The sequence below is a fragment of the Lytechinus pictus genome, unplaced genomic scaffold (genome assembly GCF_037042905.1).
Source record: "Lytechinus pictus isolate F3 Inbred unplaced genomic scaffold, Lp3.0 scaffold_20, whole genome shotgun sequence".
NCBI lineage: Eukaryota > Metazoa > Echinodermata > Echinoidea > Temnopleuroida > Toxopneustidae > Lytechinus > Lytechinus pictus.
In genome coordinates, this window is record NW_026974141.1 from 7843476 (window position 1) to 7866685 (window position 23210).

At 35.8% G+C, this 23210-nt stretch overlaps 2 protein-coding genes across 3 annotated transcripts in view; one reads left to right on the plus strand and one right to left on the minus strand.

Moving 5' to 3' along the window:
* Positions 1–231: 231 nt before the first annotated feature.
* LOC129282823 (potassium voltage-gated channel subfamily KQT member 2-like) lies at positions 232–9941 on the plus strand. The gene is made up of 7 exons (XM_054918684.2): positions 232–322; positions 990–1389; positions 2418–2562; positions 3810–3885; positions 4875–5010; positions 5643–5695; positions 6147–9941. The coding sequence occupies exons 2-7, from the start codon at positions 1113–1115 to the stop codon at positions 6333–6335; spliced, it is 876 nt and encodes a 291-aa protein (XP_054774659.2). The 5' UTR covers positions 232–322; positions 990–1112; the 3' UTR covers positions 6336–9941.
* A 6849-nt stretch (positions 9942–16790) lies between these two features.
* Positions 16791–23210, minus strand: part of LOC129282446 (protein-glutamine gamma-glutamyltransferase K-like) — a 28019-nt gene continuing 21599 nt past the window's right edge. For both annotated transcript variants that reach the window (XM_064114680.1, XM_064114681.1), the window contains exons 12-14: positions 22738–22892; positions 22128–22321; positions 16791–21488 (exon numbers count right to left, since the gene is read on the minus strand). In XM_064114680.1, the coding sequence (XP_063970750.1) occupies positions 21350–21488; positions 22128–22321; positions 22738–22892 (488 nt within the window). In that variant the 3' untranslated portion in view covers positions 16791–21349. The remainder of the gene's footprint in view (positions 21489–22127; positions 22322–22737; positions 22893–23210) is intronic.

Below are 23210 nucleotides of genomic sequence, written 5' to 3' on the forward strand. Positions count from 1 at the left end.
TGTCTTGGTCTTTCCAACCATGTACTTTTCTAGCAATGAATATGATGTAAGGCTGGAGAACTAAGTGTGAAAATTATAGTAAACTTTGAAGTCGATTTTCTCTGAAATGGGTTTTCACCGTCGTATGTGTGATACGACGGTTCGGATGACCGCCGCAATATAAACACAATGCCAGTTTGACATTCATCTTATTCTTTTTATTTCATTGGATTTCTTTAAAATACAGGGTATTTTAGGTTCTGGGTTTGCTTTAAAGGTACAACACAAGCAGAGGCAAAAACATTTCAGTCGTCAGATTCCTGCTGCTGCCACCCTTATACAGGTGAAATTCACTTATCATTATTTTTTATTTTCATTCAATTTCCAATTACTTTCATTTTGCCATTTCCATTCATTTTCATTCCTTTTCATTTCAATTTTCTTTCATTTTGCGTTTATTTTCAACAAATTAATCAGTTAATTCTCATTTAAGTTTTACATTTAATTTCATTTTTCTATTACATTTCCATTAATTTTTAATCAATTTTTCATTCATTTACATTCATTTTTCATTTGATTTTTCATTTATTTTCATTTGATTTTTCATTTCCTTACATTCATTTTCATTTTATTTTTCATTCATTTACATTCATTTTCATTAGATTTTTCATATATTTACATTCATTTTCATCTGATTTTTTCATTCACTTACATTCATTTTCATTTGATTTTTCATTCACTTACATTCATTTTCATTTGATTTTTCATTCATTTACGTTCATTTTCAATTAATATTAATCTACTTTCAATTCACTTTTTGATTTATTTTTCAATTCTTTTCAATCTAAGTGATTTTCATGTAATTTTCAGAAGTAAAACTTAATTGCTCTTTTGATACATGTAGTTCCCTGAAGTCAGAAATGCAAGGGTTTATCCCAACAACATAAGAAGGAATAAATGCTTTGATTAATTTAATCATTATTTATTTGATTTTTATGTGTGCATTACAGTGTGCCTGGAGGCTATATGCATCAAATCAGGATGGCTTCAAATCAGAAGCCACATGGAAAATCCACTTAGCGCCCCCAACACCCAGCTTGCAACAATCCGTGCCTAACCAAATATCAGGGGTCATGAACTCCGTCAAACCTCACCTCGCGTTGAAGCGGCGGAAAAGCTCCAAGCTAAGCCTCAAGGAGGCGCTCCTGCCAACTACGCTCCTCGAACTGTGCGAGCAGCCGACGTCGGCTCCGAACCAGAATTCAAATTCCAATGCCTCCTCTCCGCCGGCGGATAAGATATCGCCGTTAATCGCCGGTGGGGTTGCCTGTAACTTGGCTGGATCGGTTGCAGTGGCGGCAGCGGGTGCCGGCGGCGACATGGTTTGCTACATGGAAGAACCGACTGCAGGTACTTGTAAAATCCCAATTTTGGGTCTTTGAGTCCCCCATGAATGAAGAGATTTCAAGTTGATCTACAGCCCATCAAAAGTCTGAGTTGGTTAGGGGCCCCGTATAGAAATTTCTACATAGCCAAATTTTCTGACATCTTAAAATGAGTTTAACAAAATTTATAAATGATAATGATATTCAACATTGATGCGTCCCTTGATACAATGTTTTTACTTTGCTGCATACTAATACCCCAGCAAAAAAAGACTACCATGAGTTCCTTCCTTTTGAGTACCCATTTACTTCACCTGGATGGTGAGTTGCAAATGTAGATAAATACCTTGCCAAAGGACGTGAGTGCAGCAGTGGGATTTGAACCCTGGACCTTTTGGTTCAAAGTCTGAAGACTTTCTTCAATGAGTGACGGGTTGATCTCATTCATAATAATAATAATAATGATGATGATAATAATAAGAATAATAATGATAATAATAATAATAATGATAATAATATTAATATTAATAATAATAATAATGAGAACAATAATGATAATAATGATAATAATGATAATAATAATGACAATAATAACAATAACAACAATAATAATAATAATAATGATAATACAATTATTTTTACATTATAGCGCTTCATACTTTATGTTTTTAAGCACTTTACATTGTAATGATTATTACCCCTGTCGTGGGATCCATCATTGTTCCACACATTAAGTGCACTGTCTCCACTCCCTGGGGAGCATCCTGGCCAGGCAACCATTTTTTTAATCATTGCACACATGCCAATTTAATCACACCGATGTCCACATCCTACCAGTTACCCATTTAACACCTGGGTGGAGAGTGGCAAATGTGGTGAAGTGCCTTGCCAAAGGACATTCATCACATACTCTATTGAATACAAACGTGTTTGCAAATGTTGGTGATTGAAATTTAGGGAACAATAAATCAACATATAAATAACTCAAGCAATAATACCAATTTCTTTAACTTGGAATTCTTTCTCCTTAATGATTATATTTCTTATTCCTAGGAAACCCCAATAGGAAAAGAGCGGTCGAGTTGTCGGTCTCGGACAGCTCGCAGAAAACAATGAGAATGGGAGATATTATTTGCCTTGATGCCCACGACGAGAGTGATAACTATAGCCTTCCCTATGTGCCTGAAACAATAACCACGTAAGTCAAGATCAAGGTTAAATCTATTATTGATCCTCAAATTGGCAATGATTGTTAATGTTCTATTCATTTACATACTTCACATAAATATGGATAAATAACATGAGGCAAAATAGATGATACAAGTAAAGTATTTTTAAGTGTTGCCAATTTTCACTTTCGAACTGTGATTCTTTCGTTTCCATCTTGTAGCCATAACAATCGTGAATTTTCTATTCATTTTCATTCTTTGGCAAAATTGAATATGGATATTATTTGATGGATATGATATTAGTCAAAATGGATAATACATGTAAATTTTTAATATAAAATTGGCAATTTGCATTTTTAAACAGGGATGTTATTGTTTTATTGTGTTGCCAATGAATGATATATGAGGATTTGTTCAAATTCTCCATTTGCCTTATGCTCCTTTTATTATAATTAGCAACAATGGTAAATTTTTTATTCATTTTCATACTTTGACAAAATTAGAAACAGATATAACATTAGTCAAAATAGGTAATACAAGCAAAATATTGACAACGAATTGCCAATTTGCACGTTTTAACAGTATTTTTGTTTATTTCATTGTGCTGCCAACTTAAAGTGTGCACTGATTAGCTTAAGTTCCCTATCAGACTAAGTTTGCTCAAATCTCGGGATTCTAGCATAATTTTTCCTTCCTCAAGATTAGTAGTTGAAGTTTTTAGAAACCCTATCTATATCAGCCCAAGCGAGGGAACTCTTGATTGAGCATGAAATGTGACCTTCAGTTATTGAGCATGCTCTGGACTTCATATTTGAATAGCAGGCCATGAAGGCGTATCATGAATAAATTGGGCTCCAGCCAATACACAAGTACATGTACTTCTTGTCTTTTAGCCAGACAATTGACCAACTTGCATGCTATATATCTTGCCAGGAGTAATTGACTTGAGGATTTCAATGTGGGTTTAAAAGCATAAATGAGGTAAATTGTCTCATGTACAACCTAACAAATAATACTACAAAATGCTACTGAGCTTTGCCTTATATTTGAATGAAACATTTACATTTCTAGTACTCTGAAATTCTTTGTATTCAATGAATTACACCTGTCTATTAAAGTTGATTAATGGTTGATTAATTAAGGCAAATTTTGAATGCTTACATGTATACATGTATCTGCTGACTTATAGTGGGATTTTTTTAGTGACAAATGTTTATTTCAGTTTTGGTAAATAATATCAGTTGTTGTTCTATTTTGATTCTTTTCCACTTTCCAGACTCACAGATGCCCATAAAAATGCAATTCGTGCAATAAGAAAAATTAGGTATTTTGTCGCAAGGAGAAAATTCCAGGTACGTGAAATAATTCATCTTAATTTTGAGGATCCATTTCAGATTTTGTTTATTTCCATTTCAAACAATTACCGTAGAATGTAATGTCTGGTTTCATTCATTTTTATATAAACAATAATACATAAGCAAATTTCTACAAACAATGTGTAGTCAAGATTATCATACAAACAGGTTGGAAATGGGGGGGGGGGGACTGCTAAGAAAGCAGGGTTTGTAGAGTGCAGCCTCTATTTATGAATAACCTTATAAATAGTATAGACACAAACAAGGTACGACAAGGTGACAACTTGAGCAAAGCCAGTTAAAGGAAAAGTCCACCCCCAGAAAAAAGTTAATTGAATAAAAACAGAAAAATCCAACAAGCACAACACTGAAAATTTCATCAAAATCAGATGTAAAATAAGAAAGTTATGGCATTTTAAAGATTCGCTTATTTTTCACAAAATAGTTAAGTGCACAATTTAGTCACATGCAAATGAGAGAATCGATGATGTCCCTCACTCACTATTTCTTTTGTGTTTTATTGTTTGAATTGTACAAGATTTCAATTTTTACAGATTTGACAATAAGGACAAACTTGACTGAACCAAAAAATGTTAAACAATGGTAATCACATGTTCAGGGAGAAATAAAACTTTGTTTCAAAGGACAATGGGAAGAAAATTAGAATATTTCATGTTTCGTATAATAAAATACAAAAGAAATAGTGAGTGAATGATGTCATCAGTCCCCTTATTTGCATATCGACCAAGATGTGAATATAACTGTTTTGAGAAATTAAGTGAAACTTAAAAATGTCATAACTTTCTTATTTTACATCTGATTTTGATGAAATTTTTAGCATTATGCTTGTTGGATTTTTCTCTATTTATTCAAATCAAATGTTTGTTGATTTTTGTTGGGGTGGACTTGTCCTTTAAAATCTCAATCTTTTACCCTTCATCATTGAGATCTCTAATCGGGTCTTTTTTATCATTCTTCATTGACAGCAAGCTAGAAAACCATACGATGTCAGAGATGTCATAGAGCAGTACTCACAGGGCCACCTAAACATGATGGTCCGAATCAAAGAATTACAGAGAAGAATCGATACTACGTTAGGAAAACCAGGATCAATGCTTTTTGGTAAGAAAATGATATCATCATACATGTAGATGCACACATCTTACATACCGATGAGATTGATCTTTATTCTTTTATCTTCAAATTGGCAACAGTCATTAATTTTCTATTCATTTGCCAAATTTTTTAAATGACAATTTAAAGTCAAAACTTATGATGAATTTAACAGAAAATTGCCAATGTGCATATTGAAAGGGCGACTGTTGCCAATTTTGAGTCTGTAATGATTAGCTTTAGTAGAATGGCTTTTATTCAGCAATAACCCAACATAATGTACCGAGAATGATATCATTTTTTCAGTATGTTTTTTTTACCTGTTTCTAACAATATTCTCTTTGTGATTACCAGCATTTAGGATAGAGAGAAATTACAGTAATGTTTTCTAAATGTGCCTCTGGACCTCTATATAAAACAATGAACAATGTAAATACTAACCTTTAAATTATATATTTTAATTAAATTATCTTGCCTTCGTAAATTATTTAAAAAAACAGAAAGTGCTCTAGATAATTTTAAAAATACAGGAGTTTTCTGATAATGATCTATTTTCATACTGCAGATGATTATCTGGTTTGTTTTTATTTTTGCATTTTTAAAGCCACGACTAATATTAGTTTGTTGATTTTATTCTTTAGGAGACAGAAAGCGGCAAACAGTTGTTGCAAGAGTTGCTGTAGTGGAACAAAATGTGAGTTTTTATTTTGTTGTGCATTGCCTCACATTGCAGTTATATCCAGTGTTATGTGTTTATTTCACTTTTAAACACAATGCTTGAGGTTTACTGAAATTTTTTTTTTACATTTAAGAGCCATATAAAATTAAATGATACCATCAATTCTTAGAGGCAATTTCATCTTTTTATACAGGTACTTAGTTTTCCATAAGCTTAGTTCCAATTAGTTATGGTCGACTGTTTATTTTATGTTACTGGGACTTGAATTCTAAAGGTATTAATGGATGTTGCAATATATCTCTCTAGCAGTTTATATTTTTAGATTTCTACAGATTTCTTTACATATCAATAATAACACAGCTCATGATATTTATTGGTTTCAATTGGATTATGAGCTATTTTTGTATGATTAAAGTCAAAACTGATTGGTTGTATGGTCTATTTTATTAATTAATTTGTCACTCAGATTCAATTGATGGATCGGAAGCTGGACAAGTGTATGCAACTCTTGAATATCCTGGTTGACCGGACCACACCCCAACCCGTGAGGAGACCAAAGCCTTCCAGTAAGACAACAACGTCATCATCTTCCTCAGAGGACGAAGATGAGGAGGATAGTTCTAGACGGGCAGCGAGCGGTAGCACTGATACGTAAAGGGAGATGTCTCCAACGTCCCGGATAGGCAGTTTCTCAGGTTTTGCAGTTTGGCCATTCCATACGTAGATGTTTGAATGGAGTGCCTCATTACTCGCAGATGCTGTCTTCAAGGAAAATGGCTTGAAGGTTACTGCTAGACAGAAGCTCAGGTTGAACAGGATGGGATGTACTTGTCAAAAATGTCAGATCAGTGAAGATCGCTGTGACTCCAGCTTTTGCAGTTGCTGTCTTCAAGGAAAAAAGCTCGACGGTAACAGCTAGAGAGAAGATTAGGTTTATACCACTCAAAGCTGTTTAGTGAAGATCAGTTTGGTCCCATTTTCCAGATACTGTCTTTGAGGAAAGTGGCTTGAAGTTTCCTGTTAGATGGTGGTTCGAGTGAAGATCAGTTAAAATGGGCTCATCTCTTGCAGATACTGTCTTTTTGAGGAAAATGGTGTAAAGGTTGCAGCTAGACACAAGCCAGAGTTTTGCAGATGGGTGTACTACCATAGCTGTCTGGTGAAGATCGCTTGGGTCCCCAGCATCTCTTGCTGATACTGTCTTTGGAGAAAATGGCTTGAAGGTCACAGTTACCCAGTATCTCGCTTTTTGCAGTTGGGATATGTTCTATCCATATCTGTCTGGTGAAGATTGGTCGCATCCAATCTTCTGATGCTCTCCTCAAGGAAGGCATGGGTGTTCCTGTTGAACAGTGGAGTGGGCTTTACAGATATTGCTGTAGTAGTATCTGGTAAAGATCATAATTCTTTGCTGATGCTATCGTCTCTGAAAAATCATGTTGACTATCAAGGGCAATCTAGGATTAACACCAATGTCTAGATAGATGGAAACATGCAAAGTTCTTAATCCATGCACCTTCAGAAGCACTTCACATTCCAAAAGAATTGTGACTGCTCAACAGTCACTTGCTGTTGGCTGCAGGATGACCTTGTGAATTGCTGCTAGTTCCCATCCTTGAGCCAAGACAGAAAGCTTTTGGAGTACAAAGAACCATAATCAGTACACCACTAGAGGTTTATACGATGTCTTCAGAGAAGTTTGTTGTGTGACAGCAACCAAATAAATGATCGGTAGATAGTAAGCTTCATGTATGCATTATTACAGAGTCTCACATGCAAATAAAAGATCTTCATGGCCTTTATAGAGTGATATGCATTGCATTGAATGTACCTGTATGTGTAAATAAAGCCCCATCTTATTCACCATCACTAAGTCATACATTCCATGTAAGGCACCTTGACAAGTCTGCAAGAATCCCACTCAGCATTTTTCGTCACTAGTCCTCCCATTTCAGCATAAAAAAAGAAATGGAGAATGCAGGGAATCTGCAGAGAGAAAGAGAGAGAGGCTGGACAGAATTCCTACTGAAAGATGCGGTGTAGACTTTGTCATGAAACCTTAATAGCTTTAAGTGCAGGCACAGAAAAAGGCCAGGATTTCTTAAGGATGTAGCTGCCAAAGCCCATAGCCACTTGATGACTAGATTCCTGCAGCAATCGCTCTTGTCTGGATGTCTCTTAACACATAGTGTAGGGTTCTTTTGTGGTAAGAGTTGTTGCAGTGTGATCTGACATATATGATGCAGGTTAATGTAGAAACTACCGCCTCTGGCTCCTCATCCTTTTTTGGTGGCAGCGGTGGGATGATTACATAGTGGGCAGTGCGATTAGGGGAGGGTTTCATGAAGCATTTGCTCTGAGCCAATCAGATGCAAGGATTTTGAAGGATGTAGCTGCCAAAGCCCATAGCCACTTGAAGACTATACATGTGTTCCTGCTGCATTGGCTCCTATCTCGATGTCTCTGAACACATAGGCCTGTATTCTGAACTCAGGTTTAAATTAAACCCTGGTTTAAAGTTGTGGTTTAACTATGGAGAGCCAATTGGAGCACAAACCCTTACAGTACACGTTCAATATATATTATTAACTCCTATGACACCCAAATTGTTCATAATTGTCTGGGAATGATAACTGAAGTACTTTTCTTCATTATGATAGCAAAAGGAAACAAAATAGTAAACATGAGAAATATACAATATAAACAGAATTTTTGAACTTTTGGCTCCCCATAATTTTACCACAGAGTTAGACCGTGGTCTAAGTTAAACCTGACTTCAGAATACGGGCCATAGTGTAGGGTTCTTTTGTGGTAAGAATTGTTGCAACATGAGCTGACATATGTGATGCAAGTTAATGCGGAAACTACCGCCTTTGGCTCCTTGTCCTCTTTTGGTGGCAGCGGTGGGATGTTACATAGTGGGCAGAGTGATCAGGGCAGGGTTTCATGAAACACCTTGTCAAGGATATTAACTCACAAATTTGCCCTGAGCCAATCAGATGCAAGGATTTCAGTAGCTTATAACACTTGTCAGTGAAAATCATTAACTGTAGAATTCAGCAAGATAGCTGTCAAGGAACATATGCAATTTAGAATGATACATAGTTCTTCATCAAATTCAAACTAAGTGTTTGATCATGTTTTCAAACTGTGCCATAACTATACCATAACAATCAGCTTTATTTTTCATCATTCTCGAAAAAAATAAATTTATGGATGAAATTGTGATCAAACTTACTTGGTGTACTTGATTAACAATGAATCCATCAAAGCTTTTGTACACGCAGGCCAGTTGTCCAGCAAGTTCATAAAAGGGTACATATTTCTTTTAATAATGTCGAGTCAGCCTACCATTTATATTCAATCTATATATCAATTTATATCAAATACACTATACTTAAACAAATAGTTGTACTACATAAGATGTGTGGGTTTATGGGGGGGTTGCAAAACATAAATATGTACTTTACATTTGATACTTTCACTGTGTTTGTTAAGTAATCCAAGAATGATTTTAATCACATTTGTATGGCGTAAGTGACGTTTGGTAATGTTTTCCCCCGAGTTTAGGTTTTCTTCATCCTGACATTTAATTACTTGCAATAATTTTTTTTTTTCAATATTTGATCACATTTAATCACATTTCTATGGCGTAAGTGACATTTGGTAATGTTTTCCCCCGAGTTTAGGTTTTCTTCATCCTGACATTTAATTACTTGCAATAATTTTTTTTTTCAATATTTTGATCACATTTAATCACATTTCTATGGCGTAAGTGACATTTGGTAATGTTTTCCCCCGAGTTTAGGTTTTCTTCATCCTGACATTTAATTATATACAATAATTTTTTTTTCTTCAATATTTTGACCAAGGTTCCAACTAAAGTCTTAATTTCATTTGGTATGGCCTCGCTTGAATAAAAATATACTAGGGTGCTTGTTGATAGGATTTGATGAGATATGATACAAACCACATTTTTGCATAAGATATCTTAACCATGTTGACTCAAATTTTCATATTCAAGGGTTTATTAGGAATAAAACAGAAAAAAATCTTGCTTCCAATTTTTCAAAATTGAACAAAAACATTTTGTGATTATACCTGCAACAAACGATGTCTTCTGAGAGAGAGAAAAAATGAATATGATAAAAAGTACATGTACATACCTGCTTTACCTAGCATTGTTTACTGTAAGGGTTCTTTTGATTGGTTTGGTTTGGTTTTATTTCGCGTATAAAAATCACAACGAAGTACATTATACAAAATGTTAAAATTAAATATGTAAACACTTAAAAAGATCCGGATGGATCACTCTATTCAGAGCCATTGATGAAATGGCTCTGTTCTTCCTAGAGGTCCAATAGACAAGCGTTCTTTATTTCACAGTCACAAAAATTTCGACCCGCTTTTTGGTTATTAAGCTTTATTTGCTAGGCTGCAAGCTTCGTCAGACCTTCGTCGTAGCTGTCACTGTTGCCGATGCAGCACGATGGTCAATATGCACTATCCTCGACGTACGATCCCATACTCCGTTGTGCTGCAACAGCGTCAGCTACGACGAAGGTCCGACGAAGCTAGCACAGCCTAGCAAGCGAAAGCTTACCAAAAAGTGGGTAAGTTTTCGTGAGTGTGGAATAAAGGTTTTTCTCATGCCCAGCATTGTTTAGCACCAAGTTTTGAAACTTGTTAGAATGGTCCCCAGGGAGTGAAGAAAGACATATATTGTATGTAGGCAAGCCAGGATCCGATACCCAGCCAGGGTAAAAGTATATTTGTAAAGCGCTAAGAGACGTCATTCTGGGCCCCGTCTTACAAAGAGTTACGATTGATCCGATCAATCGCAACAATGAGTTAGAAAACTTGTTGGATTGGTCCCCAGGGAGTGAATAAAGTACATATATTGTATGTAGGCAAGCCAGGATCCGATGCCCAGCCAGGGTAAAAGTATATTTGTAAAGCGCTAAGAGACGTCATTCTGGGCCCCGTCTTAAAAAGAGTTACGATTGATCCGATCAATCGCAACTATGGACGGCCAGCAATGCATGTTTGCTCAAAAATATTTTCTAACTATGATGTATATTCATGCATTCATTGTTTTCTTGAAAATTCACTGCGCTTCTCTTTGCACACAAAGGACATTGTGCAGATATTTCGTAGAAAAAAAATTGACACTGATGGATTTTTATAGTTACAATTGATCAGATCGATCGCAACTCTTTGTAAAACGGGGCCCTGATATATATATCAAGCGCTGCAAAAGTGAATATTATTTTTGAAATTTTATTTGCACTTCATGCAACATTGCAAACACCAGCAAAGCGTTGCATTAATTTAGTAGTAAGAAAAATTGGGAGTTCCTGCCCATTTCTAATTTTTCCTGATTTTTTTGTTCAAGTTTAGTTTTTGTGTTTTTTGAAGAAATCACCTTACTTTTACCTTTTGGGAATAATCTTCAATTTTGGCTTTTTTTATTGTTTTGATTATCATAATGCAATACTATAAGCTTGGAAGCTAAAAAAAGGTATTTGTATGTATTTATATGAGTAGGAATGATGGAGAGGAGGGGCAGTGAAAATGCATTTATTGGTAAGATATTTGTACATGAAAAATAATTTTTTTTTTATTGTTTGATTGTTCCAGATTACATCAGTATCAATTTTATATAAAGCTGCAACACTAGGATAAAAATCATGCTGTTTGAGTGCTCAGTGGAATCAAATTTTGCATCATTATTGTGAGAATAAGGATTATAATTTGAAGTTATGTTCTATGTTTTGTTCATTGCACACACTTCAAGGTTGATCTTTGCTTCCTCAGTCAAACTAAGATTATAGAGTCACATACACTTAAATGTCAGTTGCGTACGGTATATAACGCATATCCGTGTTGGTCAGACCATGCGCACTGGATGCGCACTACTATGAGATTAATCAATCTGAATACACGTTAGATAACACATGTGTGTTGCCGTTTAAGCATGACTTGAAGTCACACTTAACTTTGTGAAACCACCCCCCCTGCAGTATTGTGAGTGGGCTTATTAGAAAGAGATGGAGAACCGTATGCTTACACTCCCAAAATAAAATTGTATGCGTGGTTGCATTTTGACAGTGATTCTTGTTTTAGAAGATGGGATCCTAGCTAGCTGTTCCATAAAAGTTACCATTTTTTATTTTGATTGGCTGTTGACCAGCGTTACCATGGTAGTTACCATTGAATGGCAAAGTTACCTTAATAGTAACTTTTATGCAACTGGGACCTCATGGACTTTCAGTAATGAGATTCGGTGGGGGGGTCACAAGAAGTTATAACTGAGACTTAAAGTCATATGCTCTAAGTGCTAATGTACCTTTGATAGCTACATGTACATTGTAGCATGCAATTGCATTGATTAATACCTTGCAACTCTTTCTGCAACGGGCCCCAGGGGCCCGTTGTAGAAAGAGTTGCAATCAATCGCAACTTTAAAAATCATGCGTAACTTGATTTTCAACCAATCAACAGCGCGCATTTGGGACTTGCGATTGATATTTTGACTTGCGTTTAAACGCAACTCTTTCTGCAACGGACCCCAGGTAGCTTGCATCTTTGTCCAACTCAGCGATGCATCTTTAGAAGTTTAAGACTATAACTTTTAGTCACATTTAATTTTTTGTGAGACACCCCTTCCATGTTATTCATAGCTTCTCTGGGCTAGCTTTTAGTAGAAAAGTTATATGCTGGTTTATGATGAAAGATACTTTTTTCTTTTTTTATCATGTACATTCCTCTTCGGGACTTATGCAGCAATTTGAAACAATTGCATCATAAAAAAAGGCAATAATGTAATCATTTCAACAATAATTTGATTGAATTTGATTTAGATAATGGTACACCAAAGATGTTTGCATTTTTAACTAGATTTAACCTGCTTGTATTTCATTGCAGAGAGGTGTGGAACAAATTTATGTTCAAATATTTATTTGAATATTTGTAAGAAAATGGCTGAACTTGATTTTGTTCAAGTTTTGGGGAAATTTAATTAAACAGAATACTGCATGTATTTTTGTATGAGGTCCTTCATGCAGTGTAAGTACTACCACCTTTCTGTTATAGAAGATTATATTTTTTTCCTCCATAAATTGTATAGGTCTGTATGGAAATGTGAAATTTGCAAAGTGCTCTCTCTCATTTTTGCACTTTTTGGTCGGTCAAGTTCACCCCAGCAAACAGTTTAATTGAATAAATGGAAAAATTCAAATGAATAATACTGCAATTTTCATAAAAATCATACATATACATGTAATGAAAAGTACGACACTTCGAAATTTTGCCATCATCGTATGCCACTCTTATACCCCTTTCATAAACCCAATTATGCGGCTAATAGCAGCATAATTTGGTCGTAAAATCGGAGGAGGACCAGAGTTATCCGCATTATTTTTATGCTGCAATTATCCGCATAATAGCGGCATCGGGACCAGATTTTGACTTTATGAACGCATTTCCAAATAATGCGGATAATTGCCATGGTGCGGTCACAAGGTCGTCCTTTTCCAACACAACCGCATCCAAGGGGGCGTGTGCAGTTGTCATGACGATTATCCGCCTTTTTCAGGACGGGCGCTCGTAAAAATAGTGCGTATTATTTTCGGAGTTTGTGAATGCAATTTTTATTGAATTATCCGCATTACTCTTTGGAAGATGGGTTTATGAAAGGGGTATTAGTTCATTGTATAATTAGCAGCTAGGATACGATCACCCTATGGGTCATCTATGATGATTTTAGACCAAAAACGGGGCATTAAAGATAATTCCCTTGCTGAAAAATATTCTTAAAATCAATAACTAAATTTCCATCAAAAGTGGTTGTAGTACCTTCTAGATGTGAATTCTATAGCCTACTTCAATCAGATGTGATACTGTATGTCAAGAGCTCAGCAAAATTTTTAAAAATTAAATTCAGACATGCTGCACATACAAACACTTTGGCCCGGTATTCTAGAAAGAGGTTTCAATGGTAACATTGTACAAAACCATTGACTATGCACACTTTTGTACATTATTACGCTATTTCATCACATACACTAATACCGCTTTCAGTAACTCGCTTGTCCAGAGCAACTCCGGGCTTAGTCGCAAACTTTTGAGTCAATAAATGCCACATGCTAGAATAGTTCGGGCCAGACCAGTTCTATTTTTACGTTGCTATTCGCAGCACCAGACAGCACCTCCATTATTTGCCCAAGTATTTGAATGGGTGATCGTAAAAGTAACACCGCTCTGCTATTTACTGAAAGCTTGTCGTGCGGACAATTTTAGTGCGAGCCTGGTGCAGACCAAAAAATCACGAGTTACTGAAAACGGTATTTATATGGAGGGATCACATTAAATGTGCGCTTTTAACAAAGGGCGCTAAAAGAAAGTGTGATTCATTCTTTACTTTTTTTCTAGTTATATTTCTAACACATGAAATCTGCATAAATCATGGTCCCGTACCATGGTACAATTGATACCTCTTATGAGAAAACCGGGCCTTCAAGTGTCAGAACAGATCCAAAGTTGTGTGGTAAAACTTGTTACATTATAATAATGAAATTGTGAATAAAGAGGCTTTAATAGGAGGAAATCATAATTTGTAAACAAATTTTCAGTTTGGCATTACTCCTATGTGTTTAAGATCGCATGCTCGATCTTTAATGAAAATCATAAGTCAGAAAAAATTGGAACCTGTGGGATTCGAACCTGCCATCTACTGCTTGTGGTTATATTACTAGTGTTCTGCGATATTATGACAGTTTCATTAATATGTCATGAGCCATGTTGAAAGATGTCTGCATTTTTTTCCGCAAAACTTTTGATTATTTTGCACAACCTTATGTTCATTTGTTTTTAAACCAATTGAAAGACTTTATTTGTCTGTATTCTTTGTGAAAGTTACAATCGTTTGCCTCTGCAACGTCATTAAATTATACAATTGTGATATACATGTACTGTAGATTTATTGTAATCAGGTAATTGGCTGAAATTGGTCATTTATCGTGACCGGTCATTTATTTAAATAATGGCAAGTTTTCTCATGACTAGTCTCAAACTGGTTAAGACAAGGATACGTGGTTTACCATCAAATAACAAGGATCACTATCATATAAAACATAAAATGCACAGGATTTTGCTCAGGCATTATTATGATTACCCACATTTGTTACTTTTGAAATGGTAAAAAAATACCTTAAATATATAATTTTTACTAATGCCCTCAATTATGTGTGCCAGTAATATATTTTATACTAACGCCTCATTCATTTATATACATGTAGTTCATACACAGAAATGTTGCTGAACTTTGAGGCGCCATTATTAACAGGCGTTGGTATTTTTAATAAATATGTGAGAAAGAGGTAGAACAACTTCTCTTCAAGTATTTATTTGATTTTATACTCATGGTATTGTATAAAACGTTTTACATAGAAATCATAGTGATTTTATATTTAAGAAAATTTAGAAGAATATGGTACTGGGTATCAATATTATGATTGTGATATGATATTATATACGATACATTCTGACACAATAAATGAATCTTTCTCAACAAATATGAGATACTTGTGATCATGGGTGCTATTAAGTATTTTGAAAGTCTATATTGATTGATTCATTCATTCATGAGTTGAGTTACAGGTTGATTAATTGACAGTTTGATTGATTGATTGATTGACTGACTGACTGACTGATTGATTGATCAAGTGACTGATCGATTTATTGATTGGTTGATTGATTGACTGATCGATCGATTGATAAATTGATTGATTCATTCATTCATTTATTAATTGCTTGATTGATTGATTCATTCGTTGCTTGACAGGTTGATTGATTCATTGATAGGTTGATTGATTGATTCATTCATTCATTGCTTGATTAATTGATTGTTTGATTGATTCATTGCCCCGGGGGGGCCACTTCCATTCACGAGTGGATACCATGCGCGACCATGGGGTCTCGAAAAGCACCCTAAACACGTAATTTCCATATTCTGAAAATGCACCCCTTAACAAGTATTGGCGTGTGAAACCCTACCCTTAACAAGTATTGGAAACAAAACGATACTCTTGGCAAATATTCCCTGAAATCAACCCCTAAACAAGTACAGGAATGTTTTATTGTTACGGGTCCTTCGGTCGTCGGCTTTACCTTATTTGGTTTAGTACGACCCCACCTTCTACACCTCGCGCAAATCGGACTCTAAACACGAAGTGTTGGGGCAAAATGGACATCCTTTATAAAACTTTTTTTTTTTTGGTTTTATCATTCCCGCAAATTCGACCCTAAACACGTAATTTTCCTAGCGAAATAGACACCCTTTTTTCATTATTTTTGTGTTTTTGACACCCTTATCACGTTACGTACGTAACGTGCCCTATCGTGAAAAGGACATCCTTTTTACGTGTTTTTTTGGTCGCGCATGGTATCCACTCGTCAATGTAAGTGGCCCCCCCGGGTTCATTGCTTGACAGGTTGATTGATTAATTGATAGGTTGATTGATTCATTCATTCATTGCTTGACAGGTTGATTAATAGGTTGATTGATTTTTAAAGAAAAGCAAAATAACAACTATCAACAAAAATAAATATTTTGGTACAATTGTGATTTTAAATAAATTCCATGATTCGAGAGGGAGATTAGAGAGGGAGAGATCAAGGTGAGAGAAAGAGAGTAACAGAGAGAGGGGGAGAGTGAATGAGTAAAGGAGAGTGAATGCAGGACATTCCTGGAAGGGGGACAATTAGGGGTGTTTTGGTCTAGTCGAGGGTCGTTTGGTTTAGTGGAGGGTCGTGTGGCTTAGTGGTCAGAGCAATGGACTCAATGTGAGGTTGGGAGTTCAAATTCTCACTCGGCCATTAATTATCTCCACTTTAACCAAAAAGACCCAAGGGTAATTTCTGTTGTCTAAGGGCAGCCACTATGACTGATTACCTTGGACATCTCCTACATGTATATATATAATTGGATTATGCATGTACATGTACCAGCTTGGCATCGATGCAGCGGAAAACTGCCTTGCTGGGTTCCTATGGGACTGACATCAACAAATACGTCACACCACGGAAAAATCAGCGATCAAACGAGGTGTAATTCTCCAGCAAATGTATTTATCATTTGGATCAGTAGCACAAAATCTTTAAATAAAAAAACAGAAATGACAGGAATAACCTAAATCAGTTTCTTATAATAGATATCAAATACTCTACTGACTTCTGTATTTCCCTAATTCTTCATTCAGGGGCAAGCCAGTTCCAAAAGGCAATGTGTTAATTGAGCAAGTCTCCACACCTGACAAAGGAAGGGGAAAATGTTTCCAAAAGTACTGTTCACTTTATAAACACATACATGTACATTCATATCTGTCTATTTATAAGGCCACCTGAGGGAATTAAAAGAAGTGACAGCTGCAGACAAATCCGGGGGGGGGGGGGGGTGGCGCTTCCATTGACGAGTGGATACCAGGTGCAACCAAAGAAACACGTAAAAAGGATCTGTTTTTCAATATGCAGGTTATGTGCGTAACATAATAAGGGTGTCTAAAATATAATTTGCTAGGAAAGCTACGTGTTTACAGTTAAATTTGTGAGGATATACAAAAGACTAAAATGCTTTTAACATTACGTCAAACCCCCGTTTGGAGAAAGACCGCAGTTCAGATTGCAAACTGCGGTTCTATACCCCATTTTGCGTTTGTAAATCCCAAAATCATTTCCAAGCCCAGGGGGCCGTTTCATAAAGCTGCTCGTAAGTTAAGAGCGACTTTAAGAACGACTGGTGATCCTTTCTCGCGCGCTAGATCTTCGCCAATGGTGTGTACCATTTACCGCAAGACAGGATCACCAGTCGCTTTTTATTTACGAACAGCTTTATGAAACACCCGCCTGATCAATCCCGCTAGGCCAGGTAATCCCCGCTGTCTCAATTTTACCTCCACAGGCCAGATTATGAGCGTTGAGCCAAGGACGAAATGATAAACAACAGCTGTGCTATTACGTAAGACTTCTCTGCCTGTAGTAGGACCTTCGGAATGAAATAACTGTATTCGATATTTAATCACGTTTTCAAATGCATATTGTATTCAGAAATCCAATGTTAGTCCATTTTCAAGTTCGAACGAAGAAAATCGACCTCGAAATAAGGAAAGTAAGTGAATTAAAATGACGGCATGCTTTGCTCGGGCTGTTGTGTTATCTTCGGACCAGAAACAGGTGTTTTAATACTTAAATTGCTTGCTTGGGGCAGTTATGGTTTGTCGTACTTGGAGAAGAGAATTGATTGAGGGAATCTGGGGTATAGTGTTTTCAAATGAAAGGTTTTCGTCATGATATATAGGATGTAATTTTTGCCCCAGCATTATGTGTTTAGAGTCCAATTTGAGCGAGGTGTGGGCGGTACTAAACCCAATGTAAGTAAAGGTAAAGCCAACGTCCGCGATCATGTCCGTGACATAAAAATTAATATGTGGCTGTACTTGTTTAGGGGGTCACTTCAGGGAATACTTGTCAAGGGTACCGTTTTGTTTCAAATACATTGTACTTGTTAAGGGTAGGGTTTCAGAATATGGAAAATACTTGTTTATGGTGCTTTTCGAAACCGATGTTCGCGCCTGGTATCCACTCGTCAATGGAAATGCCCCCCCCCCTTGGCCTAAAGACGAGTTTTATAACACATATTCCTTTCAAATGAAGGACAATATTGGCGAAAATCAAAGACAGGTTTCGTTCACTTTAGACAGGTGCATGGCCACTAAGACAGTTTGTATAATTCATATTTTGAACACGCGTACTTAAATTGTGCACGATATTGCAAGATATCAAAATGTGGCACTTAATTAGTACAAAAAATGGTATATCGATATGTATGATAAATAATATGCATCTGGGTTCTGGATATTCAAATCTTTCATCAACATTTAAGATGCCATTTAAAAATGTCATGAAAATTAGCACCGGCTTATGATGTTCATTTCAGTTTGGCCACCTGAACACTTGATGTAGTTTGATAGTATGAAGAATTCCAGAAATTAGTTTTATAAAAGGCACCAAATGATACATTTCTAATCTCATCATTTTCATGAAAAACAAATGATCTTACATGTATTTCCCAGTCTTTCAAAGAGATAAAACGATAACAGTATAAATAGGTTTTAAATCTTGATCATAAAATAAATAGGCTTTAAATCTGATTTGTTTCGATAAATATGCAATGAAAATATTCCAACATAAATTCTACACTATCAAATGACATCAAATAAAATCAATGCAGTTATTTCATCACTGCTTATGAGTTGATGTAAAAAATGTAATCTTTCATAAGACTTCATAATGAATATCAAGTACATATAATATCTATATTTCATGAATATGAATCTATAAATGCAATTTGTGCGTAGGGAATCTGCAAAATGAGATATATTTTAAAAGAATATCTGAAAATTCACAACATGGTGAAACCTCCCGTATGGTGAATATTTTCAAAAGCTGGCTTAAACATAGAAAATGGCAAATTGCTTCAACATGATCAAATTTACATCTTAAAGATAGACACAAATTAGTATTGCTTCAACTTAACATAACATTATGATAAGATAATACATATGAAGAGATGCAATGATTTCATGTCCGCAATGTATATGTATATATCACGCAGATAAATAATATTTAATTGTAATACATCACCTTAAACTTGCAGTATTAAGTAAACAAGGCACTTTCCGTATCATATCGCCAACTTAATGCTGTCTGATCATCAAACTTATTTGCCACATTGCCAACCCACTGGGCAATTTGTTACCGATTACCAATTTTACCGGTTATTACCGGTAATATCACCCGGAAATTTGAGTAACACCAAATATTACCGTTATTACCATGTTATTTCCGAAATTATAATTCCTGTTGATACCTGTTACTGTTATCACCCTGATGAAACCTACATTTACCTAGTTACAACAGGGTGATGAGGGGTAATAAGGGTAATGTTGAATGACTTTGATTGGTTATAACATTGCAAACTTTAGTAATAAGAGCAATCTTACAGCAATCCCAGCGAAATTTTCAAAGTCCAAAAAAATACTGTTATCACCCTGATGAAACCAACATTTTACCCAGTTACAAACAGGTTGATAAGGGGTAATGGGTAATGTTGAAACGCTTCCATTCCCAGACAGCAAAGTATCTGGATCACATACGGTTCTTATCTGGGATATCTGGGTCCCATATGGGCCCACATGGAACCCAGATGAAAACATATACTTGAACCCACATGGTGCCCAGATAGGACTCAGATGGAAACGAGACCTCCAACCCATGCGGAACCCATTAATATTGGGTAAATGGAGTAATAGCAGATGGTAATATCAGGAAAATGCTGGGAATATTAGTTACTCATGAATATTCATTACTACAATAAATGGCAAAAATTTTAGCTAATATAGCTGTAATAATTAATGTGTTTATGTTTATGCAATTATTCCACCCAGAAAATTTTCAGAAAAATGTGTAGTTTATATATCATATTAGTCATAATCATGACATTAATTTTAGAAAAATGTTTTAGGGTTGAATAATTGTTAACCATAATTTGTCAAGTGTTGTAAAGTCGCTCAATATATAGAAGTAAATGACAGGGTTTGGTGGATAGGTGTAGGATAGGATTAGGATTAGGATGTAGGATTTTAGGATAGGATAAGATGATATGGCTTAGAGTATAGAGTTGTAAAAATGTGCTTCAATGACCCTAATGACCCTAATGACACTAATTGTTTTTTTAATGAGCCGACATTAATTGGGTAATATTGGGTAAACAGAGTAATATGAGGTGGTGATATCATTAAAATGCTGGAAATATCGGTTACATCATACTGGGTAATATTGGGTAAATGGAGTAATATCGGATCCGGGTAATAACGGGGAAAGATTGGTCTACTATTTCCCCGTTACTACCCACTGGTGTTACCGTGGTAATAACTACGTTATTACCTGTTACAACCCGGGTAATATCGGGTAAAATGCCCAGTGGGAAATTAATAAAATTTATAATAAAATACAAATTCACACACTACTATTAGTTCGTAGAGTACTGGAAGAAAAAAACAGCCCTTGTGACCCAAAAAAGCAATAGGATAGGTCTACTTGTATATACTTTGCCTTTTCAGCATTTCATAGACAACAGATCACTTTGGAAGAGCAACTAGTTTCAATAATCAGCCTTTTTCAATAATTCGTTTTCTTATTTGTAACGGAAATAAAGTAAACAGTTCCACAAAATTCACAATAGTGCATATTTATCAATCCTTACAGCCTTGATGTTAATTCAACGATGTCTGTGATTTTGCCAATTTAATACAGGAGGTGATTTACGAACTCTATGGGATCTTTATTTCAACGATGTCTGTGATGTTGCCATTTTAATACAAGAGGTGATTTACGAACTCTATGGGATCTCTATTTCGACGATGTCTGTGATGTTGCCAATTTAATACAAGAGGTGATTTACGAACTCTATGGGATCTTTATTTCCACGATGTATGTGATGTTGCCAATTTAATACAAGAGGTGATTTACGAACTCTATGGGATCTTTATTTCCACGATGTCTGTGATACATGTATGTTGCCAATTTAATACAAGAGGTGATTCACGAACTCTAAGGGATCTCTATTTCGACGATGTCTGTGATGTTGCCAATCTGCTTGGAGTCAAAGTCGATGACAAGTTTCTTCTTTCCCTTCTCTTGTGGAGAAAACCTCATCTTGTGTTTAAAGATACCTTTTGCAGGAACATCACTAAAGAAATGAGAGACAACACAAGAACATAATCAGTAACAAAATATAGCCATTTCTGTTATATTTAGTTAGATTATTCCGTTTCATTTATTAGATTATATTCCATGCAATCTTTCATGTGCCTATGGTGGTTTGTTTTCTACTTCACATATCATAATCTTGGAGTATTTGCTCTGTGTAGTTTAGTGTTTATGGGTTTTTGTGCATTGCCCCCATCTCTTAATTGAAACCAGGTATTATTCAATTCTCCAACTTAAATTTATCTATGTATCTAGTACTTATAAACAATGAGTATTAAGCACTTTATAAATATTGTATATAACCATTTTATTGACGAGGATCCAGAAAGAAATAAAATAATGATGTTTAGTTATTATAATAATAAAAACGGGTGGAGATAAAACTGAAACTGAAAAAGTGAAGAGAAAGGATGGAAGAGATCATGTAAAACAGATGTATAGTGCAGTTCCTTATTCCAACAGTGATTGCAATCAAAAGAAAGGTTTGCAAGTGAGCCAGTGCACTCATAATGGTGAAGGAAATTGATGCCTTTAAAGGCATTTGACCCCACAACCTGATGAAGGCCATGCAGAGAAAGAACCACTGAACCTAAGGCTTCCACAATAGAAATACACTTACTTGACGAATGCCGTCGTCGAGCGCACAAGTTTGGCGCCCTCATAGTTGATAGTACACCTGGTGAGTTCAAACGGCAGAGGGTTCACAAACTCTGTCTCGACTTCGACGTCGTAACCTACGATCTTGTACTCGGTCTTCAGATCGGGGGTGGTGAGGTAGACGGAGTCCTGGCTCACAACCTGTTGGCCGGTTTCCTAATAAACAAACGTGGCAAAAAACCTTGATTTTAAATAAATCTATGGAGGGGTATATGTGCTGGCATCGTGTATTAAGCAAAAAAAAATCGCCATTGGTGCAGGGGATGGGCAAACTATCACTTTCGAGGCAAGCAGGATGTAGCAGTAGCTACAATACCGAGGAAGTACTCATTTGCCTCGTCACCTGAAATCAAGAGGTGATTATGCGCTTTATATTCCACAATGGGAACTACAGTTACTCTAAACAAAGAAACCAATAACAATATGTCTCTCTACATTTAAGAAGAATTATGATTAAAAGTAATCAAGGTTTCCTTTAAAAGACTAATCCATCGAGCGATAATGCTGGTTTTAATGCTAGCAAGTATGTTAACTGTGCGCAGGCATATGATGCCTTGTTCTGGATGCCTTACCTTGACTTTCCCGAAGACAGAGAACTTCATGCAAGCCAGATCAACCAGAAACTCTGCATACTGCCCCACTGTGATAACATCAAGGACATGGGTGGACTTGCCAGACGCAACGGTAAGTTCCTTCTTTGTGTTCTTGATCTTGCCTTTCAGCACACCTTTACAAAAACACAGAATTAATCATAAGAATGATAACAATAAAAATAATCATTAAAATAATCCATATTTTATTGTACAAAATACACACACACACACATGGTCCAAATGGTTCCAAATCTCACCACGTCCTTTGGCAAGGCATTTATCTACATTTGCCACTCTTCACCAAGGTCCCGAGGGGGGGGGCCAGTCAAATATATTGTTGTACACACGCATGACCAAGAAATTTCCAAACAGCCCCTTAACAAGTTTTACTCTGTGTGCAAAATATAACCCCCTAAACAAGTTTTTCGCAGGCTTTATTTACATATTTTGGC